At 42.0% G+C, this 24448-nt stretch overlaps 1 protein-coding gene across 1 annotated transcript in view; it reads left to right on the plus strand.

Moving 5' to 3' along the window:
* Positions 1-24448, plus strand: part of Plcl2 (phospholipase C like 2) — a 191592-nt gene that overhangs the window by 161464 nt on the left and 5680 nt on the right. Inside the window, exon 5 of the mRNA XM_052745608.1 lies at positions 12175-12284. Within this exon, the coding sequence (XP_052601568.1) occupies positions 12175-12284 (110 nt within the window). The remainder of the gene's footprint in view (positions 1-12174; positions 12285-24448) is intronic.

Below are 24448 nucleotides of genomic sequence, written 5' to 3' on the forward strand. Positions count from 1 at the left end.
TGTCTGACGTCTAAACACTTTCAGATCTCCAATTCCTTTCAGCTTTGTTGACTACAACACACTTCTCTTGGGCTGGTTCCACACCCAGTTAGCCACTCTCTTAGGCAGGTATCCCATTGTTGTGCCCAGATCGTGACCCCCAGAGAGACCACCAAAGACGAGCATGCCAGAATGCAAAAGCAAGGTTTAATTCTGGATATCCAATACAAGCCTAGGCAGGGACTTCGTCCAATACATCCAACACAGTGGAGGCTGGAGGAAGTGCCCGCCTGTCCGCAAGCTCAGTTTTTAAAGGGAAAAATCACAAGGTTACATCGTTTAGGGGTGCTAGTACAGATACAATTCTGATTGGCTCGCTTCTAGGGGCTTTCTAGAAATCATGGCTTAATCTTACTTCTAAGGGAGTGGTTGCCCGCCACCATTTCTCATTGGCTGCCCTCAGGTGGGGGCATTTCTGTGGTCAGTTACCCTGGAAACCAGGGAGAGGACATTCCATAGTCCAGCAGTCATTACCTCATGACTACCTTGTGACTCTGTACTTTTACACTTCCTGGTTTCTGGAATCTGGACTGACTTGTTTCAGTAACTATTGGCCTATTCCTAAAAGGAGAAATCTTAGGCCTTAGTTTTTGGGTGAAAGCATTTTGGTCTTATTTCTAAGATGGCTCAATTTGGTCTCACACCATGACTCTGGCATCTCCAACAACTTGGGTTCTCTAAGACAATCAAGGTTTCAATTTTACAGCTTCATGCAGTGGTCTCTCTAGGCTTCCATTCAGGGACACCCTTCCCACATTCCTGGCTTCAAAGGCTTTCCTTAGACATGGAGGCAAATTCCATAGCATGTTTCTTCTGTCCTTAACTCTAAACCCAGAACCACGTGGCTGAAGCTACCAAGTTCTGCTGCTTGTTGGGGCTGGAACATGACCCCCTTGTTCAATTACATCTTCACCAACTTTCTGTTTTCCATGGTTTCCTTTGCTGCCTAAGCTTGACTGTTCTTGAATTTGTTCTGTAGACCAGACTGGCCTTAAACTCAGAAATCTGCCAGCCTCTGTCTTCTGAGTACTAGGATTAAAGGTGTGCCCCACTACACCTGCATCTAAGCTTTTCTTTAATTCCTTTTCACAAGTTGGAAATTCATCTGGGTGGGATCTTGCCCTCAGGTCACCATTCCCTTTATTCCATTTCTTAATCCATTTATCTCCTTGAGCACTCCTTCTACTTCCTGCTCCTTTTCTACTCAAATTTTACATTTTGTAATTACCCTGATCAGCTTGCTCCTTTTCATTATAAATTTTCATTAGAGTTACCACTAATATCTACACAACAGAGTCTATACTAGGCTGTTTTGAGATTTCTTCACCTTAGCCTCAAGAAGACTGTAAAACTAATCTTAAAAGATCTTATAACAAAAGAACCCAGAGCCAGATATTGGGATGAAAGCCGAAGTGTCAGAGAAGCAGAACAGCAGCCACTAGCTTACCTCTACGAAATCCTCAGCCTCAAGAGAGCAAGTTCCTGTTTATTCTTGCCTTATATACTGCCTCCTGAGTGATAGGATTAAGGGTGTGTGCCACAGCTGCCTGACCTCTATGTATAGTCTAGTGGCTGGCTCTGTCCTCTGATCCCCAGGTAGGCTTTATTGGGGTACACAATATATCAACACATCTCGCCTTTTTTTGTCTAAAATAATAAAAAAAAGGTTATAGCTGATATAAGCAAAGCTATATACAATAAGTATATATAATACATATAGGCAATAAATACATCAACAATGTCTAGCCCTTTTGCATTTGACAAATTCAGAGAAAATACTCCACTATCTATCCTATCTTTGTGAATCCAAAGGATTGTATCTAATGCACCTTTTTTCCTAATTTGCATTACCAACCCAAAACTGTCTTTTGATATCTTTCAAACTCATACACTTTACACCTCTTTAGTGAGTTTCTTTTCTGAATTTGATAATGAGGAAAACTGTAATTATCTAACCTTCAACTCCATCAGAGACCCGAGAAGGAAATAGTATTAACTGAGTAAGCAGGAAGTGCAAACAAGCAACTTCCAAAAATGTGAGAAATGACAGAAATAGCTGGCTGCCTGGACAGTCACTCAAGGTTCCCCTGCAACATTGGGTCATACATCTTTGGCATGTAAGCCTACCATACCTGATAGACTTTTCTGTGAAGCAGGATTTTCTGAAAGGGTGTCCTAATTTGTCTTGGCAAAGTTCAACAGTCCTTTCTTTTGTGTCTTGCTTATCCATTTTGTACAGCATACTGTCAGCAGTTGATGAAAGAGCACTTTCTTGCCCACTGGCTGACTTTTGCCACAAAGAAAGTAAATTCCATTTCTTCAGTGTCCATCATCTTCTCTGAAGGAGATTGGTGCTGACAGGAGCAGACATGTCTCATAGCCATAAAAAAGAAAAAAATCTGTTATTAAAACATCTTAAATGCCATATTCTATAGATCTCTGAAGTGTTTGAAGATGACCTATCTATCTAAAATATATTTCTGTTTAACCTTGAAAACATACCTACTATGACTACAATTTTGATTGTAATGACTATTTCTAGTTAGTCATTTCTTATATCTTAATAAGTTGGTAATAATAACTTTCAAGGACTAGAAAATTGCATTACATTGTTAAAGGCGCTATATAGGTACAGTGCCTTGAACAAGATTAGAAATATATGCACAGTATTTTCTAACAAAATCAATCTCAAAATTGTATACAATATACAAAAATCTAATCCAATGTAAAATATTTAAAACTAGTAGTTGCTTTTTAAAAGATATATATGTATATATATGTATATCTCCTCCCCTTTTTCTCTTCAGAGTAGATTCAATAATCTACCCTTTTATCCTATTATTTCTATATCTCTTTTTTAAAAAGAGTAGATTCAGTAATCTACCTCTTATCTATATCCTCTTTTTTCTTTTACTTTTTTTTCCAAACAAGAACCCTGAATCTAATCTCCTTGTTTAGCTTTTTATCCCTGACCATTATCAATTACCAACTTGTAACCAACCATCTTAAACAATGACAATTATCCATAACCCACTGAATGACCAAAATTCACCCACCCCACCTCTTGGGAATGTGGGCGTTGTTTTCTGAAAATTACTTCTTGCTGTCTGGGGGTGACAGCATCTTTAGGTGATCCTGAAAATAAAAATTTTGGGGTTAATTGTCAAGTCCTGGGAGAGTTAACTGTATCATTTGTCCAGTCTCTGCATAATGGGGAAGTGCAGGCTTTCTCAAGTCCTTGCTCAAGTAGTCTGTGAGGATAGATCATCTCAGATAGCCATCTTGATACTGTCCTGAGCAGTTTGTAGTCCAAAGCCAATCTTTGGGTGGTGTTTGTCATCTTAGTGGTATTACCCTGATGGAATCATCATTGTAGGGTCCCATCTTCTTTTTGGAGAGTTCAAAGTCGCTGTTAAGCGTGATCATGTTTCACTGTAGAAAATCTTTTTCGTGGGACGTTTTTTCTGGATGATTTGTCCTTTTTCTTCAGATGTCTCATTTGTCCAGTGTTCTTCAGATTCCTTAGCCTTCATTCTCCTGAAAGACAAAAACAAAAACTCTTTCCCAAGCCTAACTTTGGGGAGGTTCCCTTTTGGCAAGTTATATCTGATTAAATGAAAAGCTTTTTTGTAAGTGCTATAAGTTAGTTTAAATTGAATGGTCATGCTGTTTGATGAACTATCACCTCTTCTAATTCAGAGGTCTCTCTTGTTCAAATCAAACCTTTATCAATTTTGGTGGTATCCATATCATTTCTTCTATAGAATCAAAAACAAAACCTCATCCCGAACATAATACATATCCTGGTTTCCATTCTGAGGTCAGCACATCTTTAAAGTATATAGGCTGATTTAATTCTGTAGTTTTTTCTATTATCCAATGTCTCTCCGCAGCTGTTGTTCCTTTCTCATTAGCATTGAGAAAATTCAGAGTTAATAGAGCATTATGTAATCTATTTTTGGGTGTTTTTCTTACCCCTTTCTGTTTATTTAGCATATCTTTTAGAGTTCGATTTGATCTTTCTATAACTGCTTGGCCTGTAGGATTATGTGCTATACCTATAATATGCTTTATATTGTAATAAGCAAAAAACTGTTTCATTTTACCAGAGACATACGCTGGAGCATTGTCAGTTTTAATTTGTACAGTATACCCATGATGGCCATAACTTCTAGCAAATGTGTGCTTATAGAATCAGCCTTATCAGAACTCATAGCAGTTGCCCATTAAAATCCTGAATAGGTATCAATGGTGTGGTGTGTATATTTCAGTTTTCCAAATTCTACAAAAAAGGAACACATCCATCTGTAGATGTAACCAACCTTCTTATTAAATAAACACAGAACCAATGCAAAGAAGAAAGCCAAGAGGTCAGAGCTAAGAGCTAAAACCTTACCCTTCCTCCTGCGGTGGTCCTACCTCTCCGAACCAGAGCTACTTTCTGTGTTAAAGTCCTAATACAGAATTTCTGTTCTGCCTTCTCATTGGTTGTAAACCCAACCACATGACTGCCTCGTCATAGCCTGTCTGTATAGACCTCCAGGTTTTCCATGATTGGTATTGAGATTAAAGGCATGTGTATCCAATAATGGCTGTATCCCCGAATCCACAGAGACTTACCTAGCCCTGCCTACCAAGTGCTGGGATTACAAGCATACACCACCACTGCCCTGCTTTCCTATGGCTTGCTAATAGCTCTGACCCTGGGCAACTTTATTTATTAACATGCAAATAACATTTTAATACAAATAAAATATCACCATATTCATCTGCCAGATTTCATACCCTGCTGGTAGTGAAGTTTGATTGTAAAAAGAACAAGTAGGATATTTCCTTATAATTTCCTTGGCTTGTTGCCAGGTTATGGAAAAATCCTTCTTTAAACCCTTACTATTGACATGATGTTTTTATGAAACTCTGAGGCCTCCAGCACATTTCCTGTCAATAGTTGATGAATCTCATCATTTCCTTGTGCTAGAGGGCTTGGCAGACCCGTATGGGATCAGATGTGAGTTATATATAAGGAATGATTCCTATTCCTGATTATTTCTTGTAACTGAATAAATAATGAAATTAATTCTGACTCATCAGGCATAAATTCAGTATTTTCAATATGTAAGACCACTCTTTCTGCATACTGAGAGTCAGTAACTATGTTGAGAGCTTCCAAAAAATCCATTAATACCATCAGAATGGCATATAATTCCATTTTTTAAACAGAATTATAAGGATTTTGAACTACTTTACTTAAATTTTCTGATTTGTAACCTGCCTTTCCTTGTTTGTTTGCATCTGTATAAAATGTAAGGGCTCCAGATATTGCTGTTTCCCATGCAATGCGAGGCAGGATCCAGTTAACTCTCTTTATAAGTTTAATTTTATTGCTTTGGGGATATTTATTGTTAATCTCTCACCAAAAATTACTGAAATCTCTTTGCCAAGGTTCACTTTCTGCCCATAATTTGTCAATTTCATCATTAGTTAAAGGTACTACAATTTCTGCATGGTCTTTTCCTGCTAATTGACAAATTCTCAATTTTCCTTTTAAAATCAACTCAAAGATCTTTTCCACATAGGTTTTTAATTTTTTACTCTGTTTATTTGGTAGAAATATCCATTCCAATATAATATCTTCCCTCTGCATTAAAATTCCTGTAGCAGAATGTGTAGAGAGTAAAGTAACCAAAACACAATCAAGGTTATGATCCACGTGTTCATCCTGTATTTTCCTTTTCACAAAGCCAATTCTCTCTCAGCTTCAGTTGATAATTCTCTTGGACTGTTTAAGATCTCTAGGCAACATACTAAAATTCTTCACCTCTGAAACCTCTTGAGCCAGCCTCTCTACAGTTCAAATCATTCTCAGCACCTCTGTCTTCCATGCTTCTGCTAGAATGGCCCATTAAGCAGTGCTTAAAGCATTCCACTGCAGTCCAAATTCCTCCAAACAAAAACATGGTCAGGCCTATCATAGCAATACCCCAGTCCCTGGTACCAACTTCTGTCTTAGTCTAGGTTTCTGTTGCTGTGAAGAGACACCATGACCAATGGAAAACATTTAATAGGAGAACTTACATTCAGAAGTGTTAGTCCATTACCATCATGGTGGGGGCATGGTGGCGTCAGGCAAACATGGAACTGGCTGCATCTTGATCAGAAGGCAACAGGAAGTGGACTGTGACACTGGGAGTGGCTTGAGCATAGGAGACGTCAAAGGCCACCCCACAGTGACACACTTCCTCCAACAAGGCCACACCTCCTAATAACGCCACTCCCTTTGGGGGCCATTTTTCTTCAAGCCACCCCACACAGCAAACCCTTTCTGCACTGAGCTGCCAGCCTGGACGCTTTCATTTTGTGTGTCTTGTTTTCCTTTAGTCTGTTAGGGATAAAACTAGTGATAGAAGTTACAGCTCATTGTCTAAGCTGGTTACCAGCACAGGAGTAGAGTGGGTTTAGTTAATTACACTGGGATAATCACAGGTACCTTCATTAGCAAAGTGTGCTAGGCATTGGGATGGATTTTTCTAGTTTACTCCTCTTAATGGAACCAGGGAGGCTCTGACGCCTATTTTAATAACTAGTCCATGGGTACTTTTAGATGTGGGAGAAACAGAGAAAATACTAAATTGGTAGCTTATTGTATTTACCTTAAATGTGTCATCGTTTTTAAAGTTTTTTTTTTAAATTTTATGAGTATGGATGCTTTTCCTGCATGGATATCTGTGTACCACCCATGTTCCTGGTGCTTTTCCTGCATGGATAGATATCTACTACCATACACATAGACACAAGCAAACAGTGAGCCAACAGTTGAACCTAATTATGCCTTGTCCATAATATAGCCACATGGATGACAGGATTTACTGTACATTCTCAGTAAGACCTACTCTAAGGACAAAAGTGATAGACTTTAAATTCGGCCCAATAGTCTTAACTATTTACTAGTCACAGTGGTTGGTAGGAATTAAGATTTTCTACCTATAAAGGAAAAATAAGCATAAATTTTCAAAAATTATATAAAAACACTCAAATTTGAATCTAAAGAACTGATAAGATCCCTTTTATTTTTCTTCTTCTTCTTCTCCTCCTCCTCCTCCTCCTCTTCCTCCTCCTCCTCCTCCTCCTCCTCCTCCTCCTCCTCCTTCTTCTTCTTCTTCTTCTTCTTTTTGAGGGGAAGAGTTTAAAGCAAGTTTTCTCTGTGTAGACTAGGCTGGCCTTGAACTCACAAAGATCTGGGATCTCTTTAAAAATGTTCATACTGCTTGTTTTAATTACTGTTCTGTTGCTATGAAGAGACACCATATAAGGCAACTTATAAGAGAAAGTTTGAGGACTTGCTTACAGTTTCAGAGGATTAGAGTCCATGACCATCAGTCTGTGGAGCAAAGTATCAGGCAGGCAGCTGTGGTGTCGGGGTGTCAGCTAAGAGTTTACATGAGATGCACAAACAGGAGGCAGAGAGAGAGCTGACTGGAATAGAGTGGACCTGGGAAACCTCAAAGCCCACCCCAGTGACACATCTTGTCCAACAAGGCCACACCTCCTAGTCCTCAATATAGAAGTTTGTGGGGACCACTCCTCTTCAGACCATGGCACTGTTCTATTCACAGGAGCCAGGAAATGGAAACAGCCTGGTTGCCTACCAACTGATGAATGAACAAAAAATATATGCAGTGTTATTTGTCTGTTAATGTAAGGAATTATGAAATTTGTAGGTAAATGAATGGAGCTGGAAACAGTTTTTCTGAGTTAGGTTACCCTGTAAAGAAAGACCAATGTCTTGTGTTTTGTCTCATTTTTGGATAATAGCTTTGTATCTCAATATATGTGTTACATTTGGAAACCTGTAGAAGTTAGGAGTCTAGTATGGAGCCATGGAAACTGTGCTTTCAAGAGAGGAGATAGAACTGTGGGATACAGGGTAATGAACAAGAGAGGTTAGAAATGAGAGGACAGAGTAGAGGAGGGACTGTGGGAAGGGATAGCTAACACTGAAGGCCTTTTGAAAATCCCATATGGGAAACACTATAGCATTTACGTGTGTGTGTGTGTGTGTGTGTGTGTGTGTGTGTGTGTGTGTGTGTGTGTGTGGTTTGAATGGAGTTACCTTGCAGCAGGAGATAATATAACAACTAGGCTAGCAAATAAAAACCCCGTACCAGGAATGGGTTACCTCTTTTTCAGTTTTAGCCAATGGAGTCCCATAGATCCCCAAGCATTACAGAGACAATTGCCAGTATCCTCAGTTATCCTTTGGAACTTGATCATATTGCTGAAGACACCACATACTTCACTCATAGAACATGGATAAATCACGCTTATACCTGGAAGCTTCATACCTACTGGCTAAATTTCATGGTTATGGAGGATGCTATGTGTACTCTCAGAGGAGAATGATAATCATCAGTCACACCCAGCTATGACCCCTGTAAGCTGTAACTGGCCAGACAAAGATGTGGCTACTGGTATAATAATGGCATGAATGTTATGGGAGTAACCAGCCACTTTCTGCTTAGAGTTCCACCCTATGAGGTGAAAACCATACCTGGCACTGCTAAAGAATCCATGAACCTGTGCCTGGATAGGCCCTAAGCCCTGGGAGAGAACCCAATACTTTTATTTTGCTGAATGGACATAGTGTTAAAACTACTCCTAATAATCTATTGTTATACCCCTGGGTCAGTGTGTCTATCAACCCTCATCGGAGAAACTTCTTCTTATAGTAAATGGCAATTAACATAGAGACCCTCAATTGGTCAGTGTGCAAGTAGGAAGAGACTGTGGGATGCTCAGCACTAAATGAGACACACACACACACACACACACACACACACACACACACAGGCTAGTTTTATGCCTACTTGATATAAGCTAGAGTCTTTGGAGAAGAGGAAGCCTCGATTGAGAAAATGGCCCCATGAGATTGGGCTGTAACAAGCCTTTAAGGCATTTTCTTAATTAGTAATTGATGTGGGAGGACAAGCCCATGGTGGGTGGAGCCACCCCTGGGCTGGTGGTCCTGGGTTCTGCCGGGGACCAGTCTCAGCGGTTTCGGGGGTCTGAAGGACAGGATACCTGGAAGGCACAGTAGCCACTCACAGACAGTGCTTGTGCAAGCTGACGGGTCACGTCGGGCTTCTGCAGTAACCACTCACAGACAGTGCTTGTGCAAGCTGACGGGTCACGTCGGGCTTCTCCAGTTGCTAAGGAGCTTTTTTGCTATAAATTTTTTAGTTTTTGCTTTTGCCTTGGTAACCTTAGTTTTTTACTATTATAGGCAAGGGAAAATTTAAAAAAAAAGGAAAAAATACCTAATATAAAATGTTTTTATAATTTTAAAGATTATTTTTTAAAAATTACCAATATATTTTTTATTTTTTACTAAACACAAAAACTTAACAACAAAGCAAGCATAATTTATTTTTATTATTAATAATTATACAATTTAAAGGCTCGCAACATGCAATTTTGCCAAAAAGGTAAAAATAAAAACAGTGGTTAATGGACTAAAGTTATTTATTTTTCACACAGCCTGCTTTAACCTTAAAACCCCTGCAGCCGCCTTGATTTTTTTTTTTTTTTAGCCCTTTGCAAACCTTAAGCCCCTTAACTGGTGGGCCATAATAACCTTAAACAAAAAATTGATTTTTGCAAGTTAGCAACTTTTGTTTTTTTATATTTTAACAATTAAAAAAACTAATTTAATGTTTAAAGCTTTTATAAATAACAAGCTACTTTTTTGGCAGCTTTTTAAATTTAAAAACCCAGTAAAATTTATAGCAATTACTTTATTAATTGCCACATTGTTTTTACGTTTTTTTGAAAAAATTAAAAATATTTAAATTAAAATTGCCCATTTTTTTGGTAAAGGCCACTATATTTTTTACTTTAGGTTTATACTTTTAATTTATTATTTTATTTATATATTACTTTATTTACAGTTTTTAGCCAATAACTCTTAGGGTTTTAAGTTTTACACAATGCTCTTAAAATATTTTTAAGAACTAAATTATTTATTATGGCCAATTTAAATTTAGTGTGCTACTATACATTATACCATGTGCTGTAGTTAATCACACATTTAATACAATTTATTTAAGCCTATAAAGCTTTTTTAGGCTACAAACTTTTTTTTATAAACTTCGTAACTGCTTTAACCCCAGCCTAAATAATTATTTTTATATAATTTTTTATAAAATTTATCTTACTTTTTTATATTATAAAAATTACCATTAATTTAAAAACACAAAACATAAAAATTAAATTAAAAAACTAGTATTACAAAAAATATTTATATAAAAAAAACATAACATATGCACGCCATAAAGCATAACCTTAAAACATGTAAGCATGTTTTGCCTTGACCCTTTAAAGGCATGCTAAGTAAAAAATTCAAAAAAAATGCACAAAAAATTAATGGTTTACAGTGTCGGGTCCCCTTTTTTTAATCTCTGCTGGCAGCACATCAGCCATCTTACATGCCGTCCCCAGCAGGGTTCTATATGAAAGCAGGCTGAACAACCCATAGGAAGTAAGCGAGTAAGCAGCACTCCTGCATGACCTCTCTATCAGCTCCTGCCTCCAGGATCCTGCTCTATTTGAGTTTCTGTCCTGACTTCCTTCAATGGTGGACTGTGATGTGGAAGTGTGAGCCAAATAAACCCCATTCTCCCCAAGCTGGTTTTGGTCATGGTGTTTCATCATCGCAACAGTAATCCTAACTAAGACAGCATCCCTCCCCCAAGGCTCAGGGATCTTTATGATAGAGGGGGTGGAAAGATTGTCAGAGCCAGAGTTGGTGGGTAACATCGGGTAAATGATGTTTTCCAGACAAAGCAGGGAACTTGCATAGGGACTCACAGCGGTTTTGACAACGTACACAATACTTGCATAAGGTCAGATCAGACAAAAACCCAGAAGGGAGTGATTCTGGAAAGTGGGTACAAAATCCCACCACTAGTTGAGAAGCTGTTGGCATTTGATGACTGTAGCAAGAGGCTACATAAGGTTACCTGTCGAAACCTACTTGCTGTAAAGGGGAGAAGTACCACCAATGTTCCATTTCCTAAAGAGTTCCAAAGGTGACGTAATCAAATGACTATTCCCAGTTGTTTTTCAAAACAGTTTCTCTAGAAGGATCCTCATAACGATAATGGAAGAGTCATTCTTTTGTGTGCAATGTTTGTAACTCATAGGTTGTCTTTGCTTATTCCCCCAGAGTCAGTCATTCCATCCCTGGCCAATGACACCCCTTCAAAATGCTCCCCACACCAATTCTTAAATAACCAGCTGGCCTTTGATACCTCCCCTGCTTTCTGGAAAAAGTCATTCTTTTCCTGAAAAAGAATTCTAGAAATCCAGAAAAACACTTCCGAAGGCTAGTTATTTCCTCCAAGATAGTGTGTGTGTGTGTGTGTGTGTGTGTGTGTGTGTTCACGCTCATACATGATGTCACATGTACCTCCCTTATAGACAGTCTTGCTACTGAATCTTTATTCTTTACTTTTTAAACAACGTTTTTGTTAATTCTGTTATTTTATATTATATCTATATTTTGATCATATTCACTCCCTAACTTCTCCCAGAGTCCCCCCTCTCCCTCCTCACTCAGTGTTGAGTCCCTCTCCCCCTACCACATAATACTGAATTCAGTTTCTGCTGGCCAACTACTCCTGGGCATGGAGCCTGCCCTGGAGTGTATTTGCCTTATCAGGGGTCACATCATTAAATAAAACTGATTGACCTTTACTGACAGGAACTGTATGTCCTTGCATCCTGTTCCTCTCCTGTGCTAGTGTTGGGTCAGTAGAGATGATGTTTGCCTCTGAGACTCTAGATACCTGTCAGTCTTAGCTCCTTTTCTGATTGTTGACAGACTGTCCAAAATAAGCAGGTGGAAGTGACCACCTGCAGATCTGTGGGAGCATTCCCTGGCCTCAAAGATACCCTCCATCTCCTGATGTGTTGAGTCTCCCCTGCTTCCTCTCATCGCCTTCTAAAATAGACACATCTATAAAATTCCAGTGCAGCTTGGAATTGTTCTAGATATACTTAGGAAATGCGTGTTCCCAGTTCATTACCTCCCGTAGGAGAGGGAAGTAATAACCTCCATTTGTTTTTCCTCTCCCTCAGCCATGGAATTCCATGAACACTTGCACAGCATAGGCACCAAGGAGGGCCTGAAGGAGCGGAAGCTGCAGAAGGCGGTGGAGAGCTTTACCTGGAATATTACCATCTTAAAGGTACGTATTCTTCACCTTTCTGTTGCTATAATAAAATACCACGACCAAGGCAACTTAGAGAATTTATTTTGCTTACCATTCCAGAAGGATGAGTGTATTAGAGCAAGGATGCAAGGTAGCAAGCAGGCATGGCCAGAGCAGGAGGCTGGGAGCTCATGTCCTCAACCACAAATGTGAAACAAAGAGCCATCTGGAGGTGGGACACGGCCCTCAGTGACACATGTCCTCCAGCAAGGCCACGCCTTCTAGACCTCCCTAAACAGTGCCACCAGTGGGAGCCAAGTGTTCAGATGCCAGAGCCTGTAGAGGATATTTCTCATTTAAACCATCACACTCCAATCCTGGGTTTCCATAGGCTCATGGTCATATCATAATGCAAAATGATTTAGTCTCACTTCAGAAGTCCCCATAATCTTTCAGTCTTGATATTATTTAAAAGTCCAGTCTCTTCTGAGATTCAAAGACAATCTCTACCTGTGACTGTAAAATAAAATATAAAATTACATAATCCAACACACAATGGCACAGAATATATATTACCATTTCAAAAGGGTGAATGGGGGCGTAGGGAGGAAATACTGAACCAAAGCAAGACCAAGCAGGGGAAATGCCAAATCCTGTAGCTCCATGTCCGCTTTCAGGGACTTTAGTTTTAAAGGGCTTCGATGGCTCAGCCCCTCCAGCTTTGCTGTCTCTGACCCCGAGCCTGTGTGCCGCTCTCCCTGGCAGATGCCCCACAGCTCTGTCATCTCCAGCACCTTGGCTCTAGTGCATCCTAGCTACTCTCACAGCTTCATGTGCTGGCCTCTCAGGCCCCCTGGCACTGCCAGGGCCTTCACAAAGGTATTCCCCTGCCACGTGTTGCCTGGCCTGAGAGGCTCTGTGAAACTGGAGAAGAGGAGCCCATAACTGCTTCACTCTTGCATACCTTATGGATGAACCCAGCACCCCATTTGGATGACACTGCCAAGCTGGCTGCCAGCCTGGGGTGGGCGCTGCCCCTCTTAGATTCGTTGGAGATTTAGATGGATGGGTCTTGCCCTGAGGACAGTCTTCCCTTTGTTCCACCCCAGAGCGGCCTGATCTCAAAGGCGCTGTTGTCCTTGGTAGTTCCAGCCTGTCTTCCAGCACAAACCTCGGCTGGAACCTTAAGCGTCCTCATGCTCCTTTTCTCGCTGTCGTTGCCCTTGTTCGTTGTAGACCTGCGTAAGTATTTTCTAATAATAAGAATAATGCCATAGACCCAAAATTATCCTGTCTTGAAATTTCTTCTGCCAAACACGTTAGTCCCTTAATTTTTAATTTAGCCTCAGACAGCTTCTCAGGGCATGGGCAGAAAACAGCCTTATTCTTTGCTGCAACGTCATAGGAATGGCCTCTAGCCATTGTCCTCCACTGAAACCTTCTCTTCTGTAGTGGTTGGTCTCTGTAGGAAAGAGAGGTTTCCTTGATGAGGGATGAGGAGTCCAGTTATCTGTGAATGTGAGAACTCCATTGTCCACACAGCTCTAAGTACCGCTGGGAACTCCTGCTAGAGGCTACCACTATAACAACTTTTTAAAAATTATTTCTTTTCTCTTTCGATATTATAATTACATCATTTCCCCTCTTTTTCCTCCCTCCAAACCCTCATATATTTCTCCTTGTTCTCTTTCAAATCCATGGCTCCTTCTTTCATTAATCAGTATTACAAACGTGTGTATATACATACATATTTCTAAATAGATAACTATAACTTGCTCAGTCCGTGTAGTGTTGCTTGTGTGTATGTTTTCAGGGCTGACCATTTGGTATTGGATAACAGATTGGTGTGCTTCTCCCTGGAAGACTCTTTCTCCCACTCAGCATTCCTTGATATGACTTTCATTTCTTGTTAAGATTTTTGGAGGTATGTGTGTATGTGTATGTGATTTGATACTGTCCCACAAGGCACATATATTTGTTTAAAATCTTTTATCTATTTTAAATTTCATGATATTTGTAAGCAATATTGTTATGTCTCTAAGCTTTGTGCTCTTTCTAAAGTATAGCATTTGCCATTAATCTTATTGGAATGGAATGGTGCTGGGAGAGAACGCAGGACCTTCTCCACGCCAGACAAGCTCTACCACTGAGCCAACCGTCAGCCCTTCCCTTTCACGTGTCTCACACCCGTCATGGCTTCCTCCTTTACTATATGTCCCACACTTACAATCGGTCTGGAACTCCCTCTGCTGCCTGCTTCAGAGTCCAGCCTCAGTGGCTGCCCTAAATTACAGGCTGCTTTGTGTCCGGTGTCCGGTTCCCCTCTCAGACACGCTCTGGTGCTGCTTCTCTCTGGTGGCATTGTTGTTTTTTGTGTTTACTCTCTAGTTTTCTGTCTTTGTCTCTTCCTCCCCCTCTCCAGTTTTATCCTCAGCTCCATGAACAGAACACAGAAGACCATCATTACATCTGTCCCTCTCCTGTTTGGTTGAGTGTAAGACAGAATTTTCTGTATTGTTATGGTTTCCAGTGTAACTATTACCAGCTTTGTGAACCTGTTAAATTAAGTGTCGTGTGGTGCTCCATGCTTGTGATCACAGCACCTGGGAACTGGAGCAGGAAACCCAACTGTGAGGCCAGCCTGGACCGAGTTGTGCCACAGGAGCGGTGGCAGAATCTCATGGTGGAAAGTCCTGGTGTAACTGGCTATCAGGAGCAGAAATTCACTGAGACTAGCTGACAGAGATGGGTGGGAGGTGTTGGCACACACGGGAGATCATGAGAGACCACAGGGAACTCTGATCAAAACACTGGATTCCTGCCTCAGAGGGCCAGGAAGCCATCAGAAGCCCTGGTGGTCTGGAACATCTGTGTCCCTTAGGGCCAGGGCTCTGCCAGCTTAGCTCTGTGCATGTCCACATTCTTCCTCACCAGCTAGCTCCTGCTCAGACAGTTCCTACTGCTTTATTGCCCGGCCTCTCCTTGGACTTCTGTGACATGCTCTTTATGAGCTCTGTAATAAGTGAGCCCTCTATGGTATTTGCTGGCTCAGCCCAGCCTTTTAGTTCCAGACCAGCCATCCCACAGTGGCAGGCCTCCTCAGATTGGTTCTTCCCAGCCCCAACCCACTGTGTCCAAAAGATGGCTACCTTCACTGGCTGTTCCAGGTTCCTATTGCTGTGTAACAAATGACCTCAAAACTAGTGGCTTAAGATGGCCTCCCTCTTGCCCCTGCCCCCACGATTCTGTACATTAGCTGAGGTCAGCTGAGAGCTTTTCCTGATCCATGTGGTGTTGGCCAGGGCCACTCAGAAGGCTTGTTTTGTTGGGAGCTCACCTGCCTTGGAAATAAGGAACAGGCTTCCCTCCTATGGCTGGCATCTCCCTTAAGGGCTGGGGCATGTTTAGGGCTTGTGTCGTGTATGTTTAGTGGGTTAAAGGCAGGCTGCTTACAAACCAAGCTGTCATCAGATGAAATGCCCAGCTGCTTCCCCCATGTCCTGCACTGTCTGCCCGCAGAAGCAAGGCTAGGAGGGAAACTCCAAAAGCAATTAGAGACTTACTCTCTCGAGGAACATAAGACTTCTGCCAAAAATAAGTCAATAAACCAGATGGTGTCTGTACAGACATAATCTAGATTTTCTTCATTTGCCCTTGGCTCAGTACTTACCTTAGAAACTTGAAGACTGTCTTTCCAAAAGTTAATGTGGTGACCCATGGATGACTCTTTTTGCCTTTAAGTATTAATTCTCAGATGTTTTAGTTACTGTAGTACCAGTGATATCACATGTTGCTAGTTTTTCTGGAAAGCTATACTTGACTAGAAGTTAATGTCCTATTTAAATAGTGTGTGAAAATGTAGAGTGGTTCAGAAAAACACACAGTGGTGTTCATCATTAGGCAGGCTGCTCTTTCTGATCTGTTGAAAACATGGCGCATCCCCAAGGACCTTACCACTGTGCAGTGATTCCTCAGCTACTGTGTGATGACACAGAATGTGCTCGAGAGAACTCTCCGCCTCCTGTGAAGGTGCTCAGACAGAAGGTGGGAGAGCTGCTGGTGTGAGGGAAGGGTCCTGGGTTGCTGCTTCTCCAGTGCTCTGAGCGGTGCAGAGCTGATCTGGCCCACCCCTCCCTCACTTCTGCAGTCTGACTGCTTCTGAAAGCTCTGCCCACTTGTCTCCAGAATGCCTGTGCTATGCCAGTGGGTGAGCCTGCCCTCTCATGACAGAAATGACCGGGGAATGAGTCAGAGCCAGCATAGAAAACAGTGTAGGCCGGGCGGTGGTGGCGCACGCCTTTAATCCCAGCACTCGGGAGGCAGAGCCAGGCGGATCTCTGTGAGTTCGAGGCCAGCCTGGGCTACCAAGTGAGTTCCAGGAAACGTGCAAAGCTACACAGAGAAACCCTGTCTCGAAAAACCAAAAAAAAAAAAAAAAAAAAAGAAAACAGTGTAGTTCAGATACAATGGTACCCAACAATGGCTGGACTCTGGTGTGATATTTCCTGGGGACATGGCGGCTGCTGGGTGGAAGGCATCATTCCCAACATTCCTTGGACCTGCCAGGATCCTTTCCTGCTCCTGTCCAGGCCTAGCTCCTACTACCTCCTCTACAATGCTGCCTAGTAATCTCCATCTTAGGTGAAGAAAAGAGGGAATTGCTTTCTCGAGAGAATGGCATTTCTTCTGGATTTAAATTAAATTGGTTTTTTTTTATTTGAAATCATACAGAGCTTTGGTAAGTTGGAGGATAACCACAGATTAGATAAGAGCCCAGAGTGAGGGCAGGAGTCTCAGGACTCAATAGTAAAGATGAACCCACCATCCTTGTGTAGCCAGGACGCTACACCATAGAGTTGAAATAAGCTGGAACACAGTGTATCATTTTCATTCTTTCCTCGGGGCAGAGCTGCTGTAGGGTGTTATAGAGAGAAATCTACGGAGTCTGCTTAAAGGGCAAAAGAATGTATTCGGGAATGAAACTCACTACAGCACAGGAGATTTATCGTAGGGTCTTGGAAAGCAGAGTTACAGTCGCACACTCTTCTTCCGCCTGGTCTGTCTCAGCATCCAAAACCACAAGGGAACGAAGAGAAACCGCCTATGTGCATCTCAGGTCTTAAGTGTCCCCGAGAGGCCACGCCCCCCAGGGGCATGTACTTCAAGGTCATAGGCAGGTAGACCCATTACCTGCTGCATCTCTAGGGGCAGGGCTTCATGGCCATAGACAGACAGCCATCCACTATAGGACATAACTGGGTGGACAGCAAGCAGCATCCTATCACTTGTAATGCACATTTTCTCTGTCAGCCATGAGTGCCTGTGTGGGAAAGCCACAGGGTGAAAGACATAGGGTATATCTGGACAATTCTCACACCTGGAGAAACGCATGCATCTGTTGCTCTAGCTGTGGATTACTTGATCTTGAGTGATCTTGTTTCCAGTTCGAGGTTTAGTGAGACTTCAGTGGAAAGTGGGCCTGACCAATAGGAGGCCGTCCCCTGGGTACTGTGCTTGGCTTTAGCCTCCCTCATGAGAGAGGGTGAGGGATGCTCTCCAGCCTGTAGCTGGACCTCCCACAGCCTCACTGGTTTATTCACTCATTGTTTATTCAGCACACCAGAGCTGGAAGTCTCTATTTCCGTGCCAGTATTTAAGTCACAGGAAGCATGGGTATGCCGCAATGTCCACACTCCGAAATGGTGGAAATTCTATTTCATTTGCTTCAGTGAGTGAGGTTCAACTTTCTTTAGGTGGAGCTCACATTTGCTTGAAAGGAAGATGAGACACACACAAAGAAAGCGAGGTGTATTTCAGTGTAATTCGCTGTTCAGATTCTACCTTGGCCAAAGTCCCTAATTCGTCTAAATTCAGCTTCTTTGCTATCAGCTAGGGGCAGAAGAGTCTCCACAGACATGGGAGACTCACGAGCAGTCTTACCACGCTGACTCCAGCACCTGACACAAGGCAGGCACCCAGTGAATGGTGGCTAGTGTTCCCAGAAGCCTTTCTGTTTGGTCTCTGACATAGCATAGGCTTTGTGGCTTTAGACTTTCTACTATAATTACAATCGAGAGCCCTTCTGAGCCAGTTTCAATGTGGCTGAAAGAAATGTACTAAGGGCTGGAGCAATAGCTCAGCATGGACCACTCTTCCGGGAAACCTGGTTTTGAGTCCCAGCACCCACATAGCAACTCACAAACATCTGTCATTTCAGTTCCAGGAGGTCAGACACCCTCTTCTGACCTCCACAGGCACTGCTAGCACATGGCACACAGATATACCTGTAGGCCAGATACCATACACATAAAAATAAATCTTTAAAAAAAGTAAAGAAAACATTAAATAGTTCCCACATTCTTAAAAAGTCTTTTATTTTTCTATTGCAGTTTTTAAGTTCATATCAAAGTTGAGAGGAAGGTTTCAAGGTTTCCCACATCCTGTCTGTTGCATGCAGCACCTCTCCATGCAGCATCCCCACCAGAGTGGTATACTTTTTGAAGTCTTCAGGGAGTCTACATTGACATGCCATTATTGTTCAAAGTCCATAGTGTATACTAGAATTCACTCAGTGTTATGCCTTAAATAGACTTGAACAATCTCTAACAACACGTTCCCATTATTTTGCCTTTTTTCAGTTCTTGGGATTGAACCTGGGGCTTTACAGATGCTAGGCAAGCACTATACTCCCGAGCCATACCATGTACACATTTAAGTTGTGTAACTTCATGTTTTGATTGTGCCCATCATTGTATCACACAGGATCTACATCTGTGTTCCGTGCTCTAAACATTCTCTATGTTCTCTCTGCATGTCCCTGATATCTGCCACCCACTGATCTGTTCCTGTCTCTATAGTTTGTTCATAGCTCTTAAAGGAGGTTTGGGCATCTGGCTTGTGGTTCTAAATGCCTATGATGTGGTAAATTGAAGCATACTCACTTTGTAGGTGAGCCTCCCGTCTCCTACAAGCAGTGAGCATAAAATATTTACTAAAAGGCATCATGGTGTGACTGCCTGGTAAAAATGTGTAACCAGCATAGGCAAGGCCACTTCTGTAAACTTGACTTGTATGTCCTGTTGTGAGATGTGTGTTGGATTTTGCAGTTGTCTGGTTTATATTGCAGAAGACTCTCAGATGAGAAATAGCATAGCAACTACACTGTATGTCATCATCTCTGAGTGACACAAATGCATGGCCTCTTGGAGACCTACAGGATAGATAAAACCCAGTTCTGTTGTGAGAAAATTAGATGCATACAGATCTAGTCACCAGGCAGCAGCCAGCACATGGGCTAGACCTGAGTGTAACTGGATAGTATGTCTTCCCTGGACTTGGGTGCTTTCTAGGCCTGAGCCTGATTTGGAATTATCTCAGGGAAATGGATGTATTGAGGAGGATTGCCAGTCTGCTGAGTGGACAAGAAGATCAAAGCAGGGTATTTTTGTGCACTTTGCTAGAGACCCTAAGGAGAGGGACAAATGATGCCAAAAATTTAGGGAAAAGCCCTAAGAAGTCATGTTATTTCATATTTACTCCAAATAACATACAATACATATATGTGTATATGTACACACACATACATGTGTTTCTGGAGACGATCGTGTGATCGTTGAGGCTTCATCAAACAAACATGCTGTGATTGGTCCCCTGCTCCTTCTCCTTCTGTATTGGTCCCCCCTTATCCTAGTGTTTCCCGTTTCCCACCTGACCACCTGTATCCTGTATCCCCTTCTCAACTCCGCCCCCTGACATCTGTGGTCTCTTCAGACTGTCCTGTTTCTGTGTTCATTCCATGTTGTGTGATCACACAGGAAGATTTGGAGCTAAGACGCATTGGTGAGAGAGAGCATGCTGTGTTTGTCTTTGTAGGTCTAGGTTATGACACTCAGTGTAATCATTTCTAGGTCCATCCATTCACTTGTACATTTCAGTTTCTTCTTTCCTTACAACTGGACAGTGTTCTATAATGTGTATGCACCATAGCCTCATGTCCATTTATCTGTTGAAGGACGGTTAGGCTGTTTCCATTTTCTGTCTGTTGTGAATGGGGGACAATGAACATTGCTAAGCAATTGTCTGTAGAGTAGAGTGTTAGGTCCTTGAGGCATACACCAAGGAGTAAATAAATGGGTCATGTGGTAGCTTTACTTTTAGCTTTTTGAGGATTCTCCACACTGATTTCAGAGTGGCTGCACTTTGCAATTTGCATTCTCACCAACAGTGAGTGAGGGCTCCTCTTTTTCCACGTTTTTGTTGTGGGAAACCAGCATTTTTTTTTTGTTTGTTTATTGTTTTGCTGATCTTTGCCATTCTGACTGGGGTAAGATGAACACTCAAAGTAGTTTTGATTTTCATTTCCCTAATTGCTAGAGACAATGAATTTTTTTTTAGATATTTCTTAGCCATTTTTAGATGATCATGTGATTTTGTCTTTAAGTTCATTTATATTATTTATTATATTTATTGGCTTATGCATCTCTAACCAACCCTGCATTTCCAGGATAAAGCCAATTGGATCATGGTTGATGTTCTTCTTGATATGTTGCTAGTATTTCATTGGAGATGTTTGCATCTGTATTCACCAGATGTCACTTTGTTCTTTGTGTCTTGCCCTGGCTTGTGTAGTAGAGCCTTGCTTGCTGCACAGGATGACAGCAAGATGATCCCTCTGCTTTTCTTTCTTTGAAGAGCTTAAGGATTGGTTGTAGTTCATCAGTGAAGTCTGGTAGAATTCTTGTAACGCCATGTTTTAAAGGTCACTTTGTGTACCAAAGTGAGAACCTTCAACAGTTGGACCTAAATTTATTAGAGTTCTTTTGAGATGAAAACCAAATAGAAAAAAACAAATAAGTTATAAGTTTGAAACTGAATACAGTTTGAGTTTTTCATCTGAAAACACTGTAAAGCCAGCTTGCCGCGTCTTCAGAACCAGTTCACCCTTGTCAACGGTCAGAAGTGGTTTGCAAAGTCCTTGCTCTGAAAGGGCTTTAAAACCCAGCCTGTGCGTGCTGCCCCGGCCAGCACTGCCCTCTCCAGATTCGCTCCTTTTTCCACTGGAGAGCTGAACTTGGTGGTCCATTTCAGACACCACATAGAACAGCATCAGGGCCAAGTTCAGCTGCCCCAAACTTAGACGTGTTGCCTCTGAGCTCCTTTTCTGCCTCATGAATAGTGGTTGGGCACCTGATTGATCTGTTTCAAATGCCATAATGACCCACCTAAGTTTGGGAAACAAAAGCAGCCAAGAACCCTGTTATTACACATTATTCTGTGCCTTTTGGGGGGTTTTTGTTTTTAAAATTCTTTTTCATCATGCTGTGCTGACAAAGAACAACAAAACCTAGATTTCTTATTCCAATGTGCCTTAAAAATGAAGTGTCTGTCATAGGTACAGACGCAGAGAAAGACAAAACTGAATATTCTAGAGAAGAACTGCATGTTTTTTATTTACATTCAGATACTTACTGATCCCTTACCAAATAACTGGTAATGTTCTAGGCTAAGAGGGTCCAGCAGTGATAAGGAAACAACAAGACAAACCCTCAAAGCCCCAGCCCAAAGCCTGCAGGTGCAGTAAGTGTTGAGAAGTGCACACACAGCAGAGGGTAGGGAGGTCTGTGGGCCAGAGGTGGGAGTTCTGGTTTGGAAGGAATTGTCAGGGTGGGGATTACTGTGAAGGGAAATTCAGAGTCACGACCTGAGGGAGGTCAGGGAGTAGCCGTGGGCTCTAGTTCAGTCTGCACATGTAAAGCTCACACGGAGAGGACCTGCTGGCTTCAGTAGCCTAGAATAGTGAGGGCTAAGTGACCAAGGCAGGAGATATGGGGATAAAATGCCAGCTGTGGGGCAGGTCTCAGAGCCACAAACAAGGACTTTGATCCTCACTCTAGCCACTGGGGAGCCACTAAAGGGTTTTAAGCTAAGAGAAGGCATGTTATGACTGGGTCATAGATGAAACTCTCAGACTGTCATGTTGAAGGGAGAGAGTAAGGAATATTCCTGTCCTAAGGTTACAGAAATATGACAGTAGCTTAGAGTGCAGCGGTGGACGTGAGTGTGGCGAGAAGCTGTAAGAACCTGATTTGAAAGCCGAGCTTGCAGGTGCAGTGGTCCCAGGAGTCAGTGCTGACGTCAGAGCAGCGACTTTCAGGATGGGCTTGCTGTTCCTGAAGGGAAGCTTGTGGAGGGGGAACACGGGCCAGAGCTCAGTCTGGACCATGTCACACCCTAGAGGGTATTACAGCTAGGCATTTTCACTGAAGACCAATGAATTTCCATTAGCAAAAGTAATATTCAAGTAGTAATCAGTAGAGTTGAAAACAGTAAATGAGTCAACAAAACAAAAAGCTGTTTAATAAAAAATAATAAAATCGCCGGGCGGTGGTGGCGCATGCCTTTAATCCCAGCACTCGGGAGGCAGAGCCAGGCGGATCTCTGTGAGTTCGAGGCCAGCCTGGCCTACAGAGAGAGTTCCAGGAAAGGCGCAAAACTACAGAAAAACCCTGTCTCGAAAAACCAAAAAAAAAAAAAAAAAAGAAAAAAGAAATCTTTAAAAAATAATAATAATAATAATAAAATCAGTAAGCCTCTAGCTAGACTGAGCGGGGAAAAGATATGACAAAAATTCCTACTGGGTAAAATAAAAGGACTTCATATCCTATGGACATTAAGATATCAAAGAAATATCATAAAGCATTCTGTGCACACAAACTTGGTGACATACAGGGAATGGACCAATTCCTTGAAAAGCATATTCTTCCAACACTCACTCTGTAAGGCCAGTGTTATCCTAAAACTCAAACCAGAGGAACAAAAAGTTCTAAACTATGAACCAGTATTTTTCATCGGATATAGGTGAAAATGCAAACATTTATGTCACAAACAAGGGGAATCTATGTTGCCTATGCAAAGCTGACTCAGATTACAAAACTTAATCTGTGTAATACAACACATTAGTAGGCTAAAGAAGGAAAATGCATAGTCAGGCAGTGGATGCAGATGCTTGACATGGAATCCAACACCCATTCGTAGTATTCGTTACTGTGTGATGTAAAGTGGAAGAGAGAGGGACATCAGCACCATTACGAGTCCCTACCCAAGCCTACAGCTAACATGATACTCTGGCACGAATCAGCAATGCCATGACGTCACCAGCTTTCACCATTGTTTTAGAAATCCTAGCTAATGTAGTAAGACAAAAAGGGAAGCTAAAGGGCACGAATAATGTGAAGGGGGAAAAAGACTTGGTTTTGTTCAATGGTGAGGTAGTTGTTTATGTACAACATCTGAAAGAATAAGTGAAAATTCCTTCAACTGTGTTCTGTTTGTTTGATGTTGCTGTGATATACTGGTTAGTTTTGATTTTAGCTAGACACAGACTGGAGTCATCTGAGAAGAGGGCACCTCAGTTGAGAAATGCCCCACCAGACTGGCCTGTGGACACGCCTGTGGTGCATTTTCTTCATTGGTGATTGGTGTGGGAGGGCCCAGCTCACTGTGGGCAGTTCTACTCCTGGGCTGGTGGTTCTGGATGCTATTGAAAGCAGGCTCAGCAGGCCATGGGAGCAAGCCAGTAAGCAGCACTCCTGCATGGCCTCTGCACCAGCTCCTGCCTCCAGGTTCCTGCCCTGGCTTCCCTGGATAATCAACTACAAGCTGTACGATTAAATAAACCCTTCCCTGCCTAAATTGCTTTCATCTGTGATGTTTTATCACAGCAATAGAAAGTAACTAAGACATCTGATAAACACCATTACCAAAAGCTGCTTGGGGGAGGAAGGGGTTGATTTCAGTTCCTGGGTCACAGCCTATCATCAGGGGAAGCCAGGGCAGGAGCTGGAGGCAGAAACCCAAACTGCTGCTGGCTTGTTTCTCCTGGCTTGCTCAGCTTGCTTTCTCAACACAGCCTAAAAACGCCATTCCTCTGGTGCGCCACCCGCAGTGGTTTGGGCCCTGCTCTGTCAATTAGGAATGAAGGAATGCTGCACACGTGCCCCTAGGCCGGTCTGGTGGAGACCTTTCCTCGGCTCTGCTCCTCTTCCCAGATGTGTGAAGCTGACAGCTGAAACTGACTGTGAGAAACTCTGAAGTCCGTTTTTTTTAAGTTGCAGCCTGCAAGGTTACTATACAAAAATCTCTTCATTTCTTATACACCAACAAAGAGGGGAATTTGAATTAAACACACATTGCTATTTACA

This window comes from Peromyscus californicus, unplaced genomic scaffold (genome assembly GCF_007827085.1).
Source record: "Peromyscus californicus insignis strain IS unplaced genomic scaffold, ASM782708v3 Scaffold_19__1_contigs__length_69161282, whole genome shotgun sequence".
Lineage (NCBI taxonomy): Eukaryota > Metazoa > Chordata > Mammalia > Rodentia > Cricetidae > Peromyscus > Peromyscus californicus.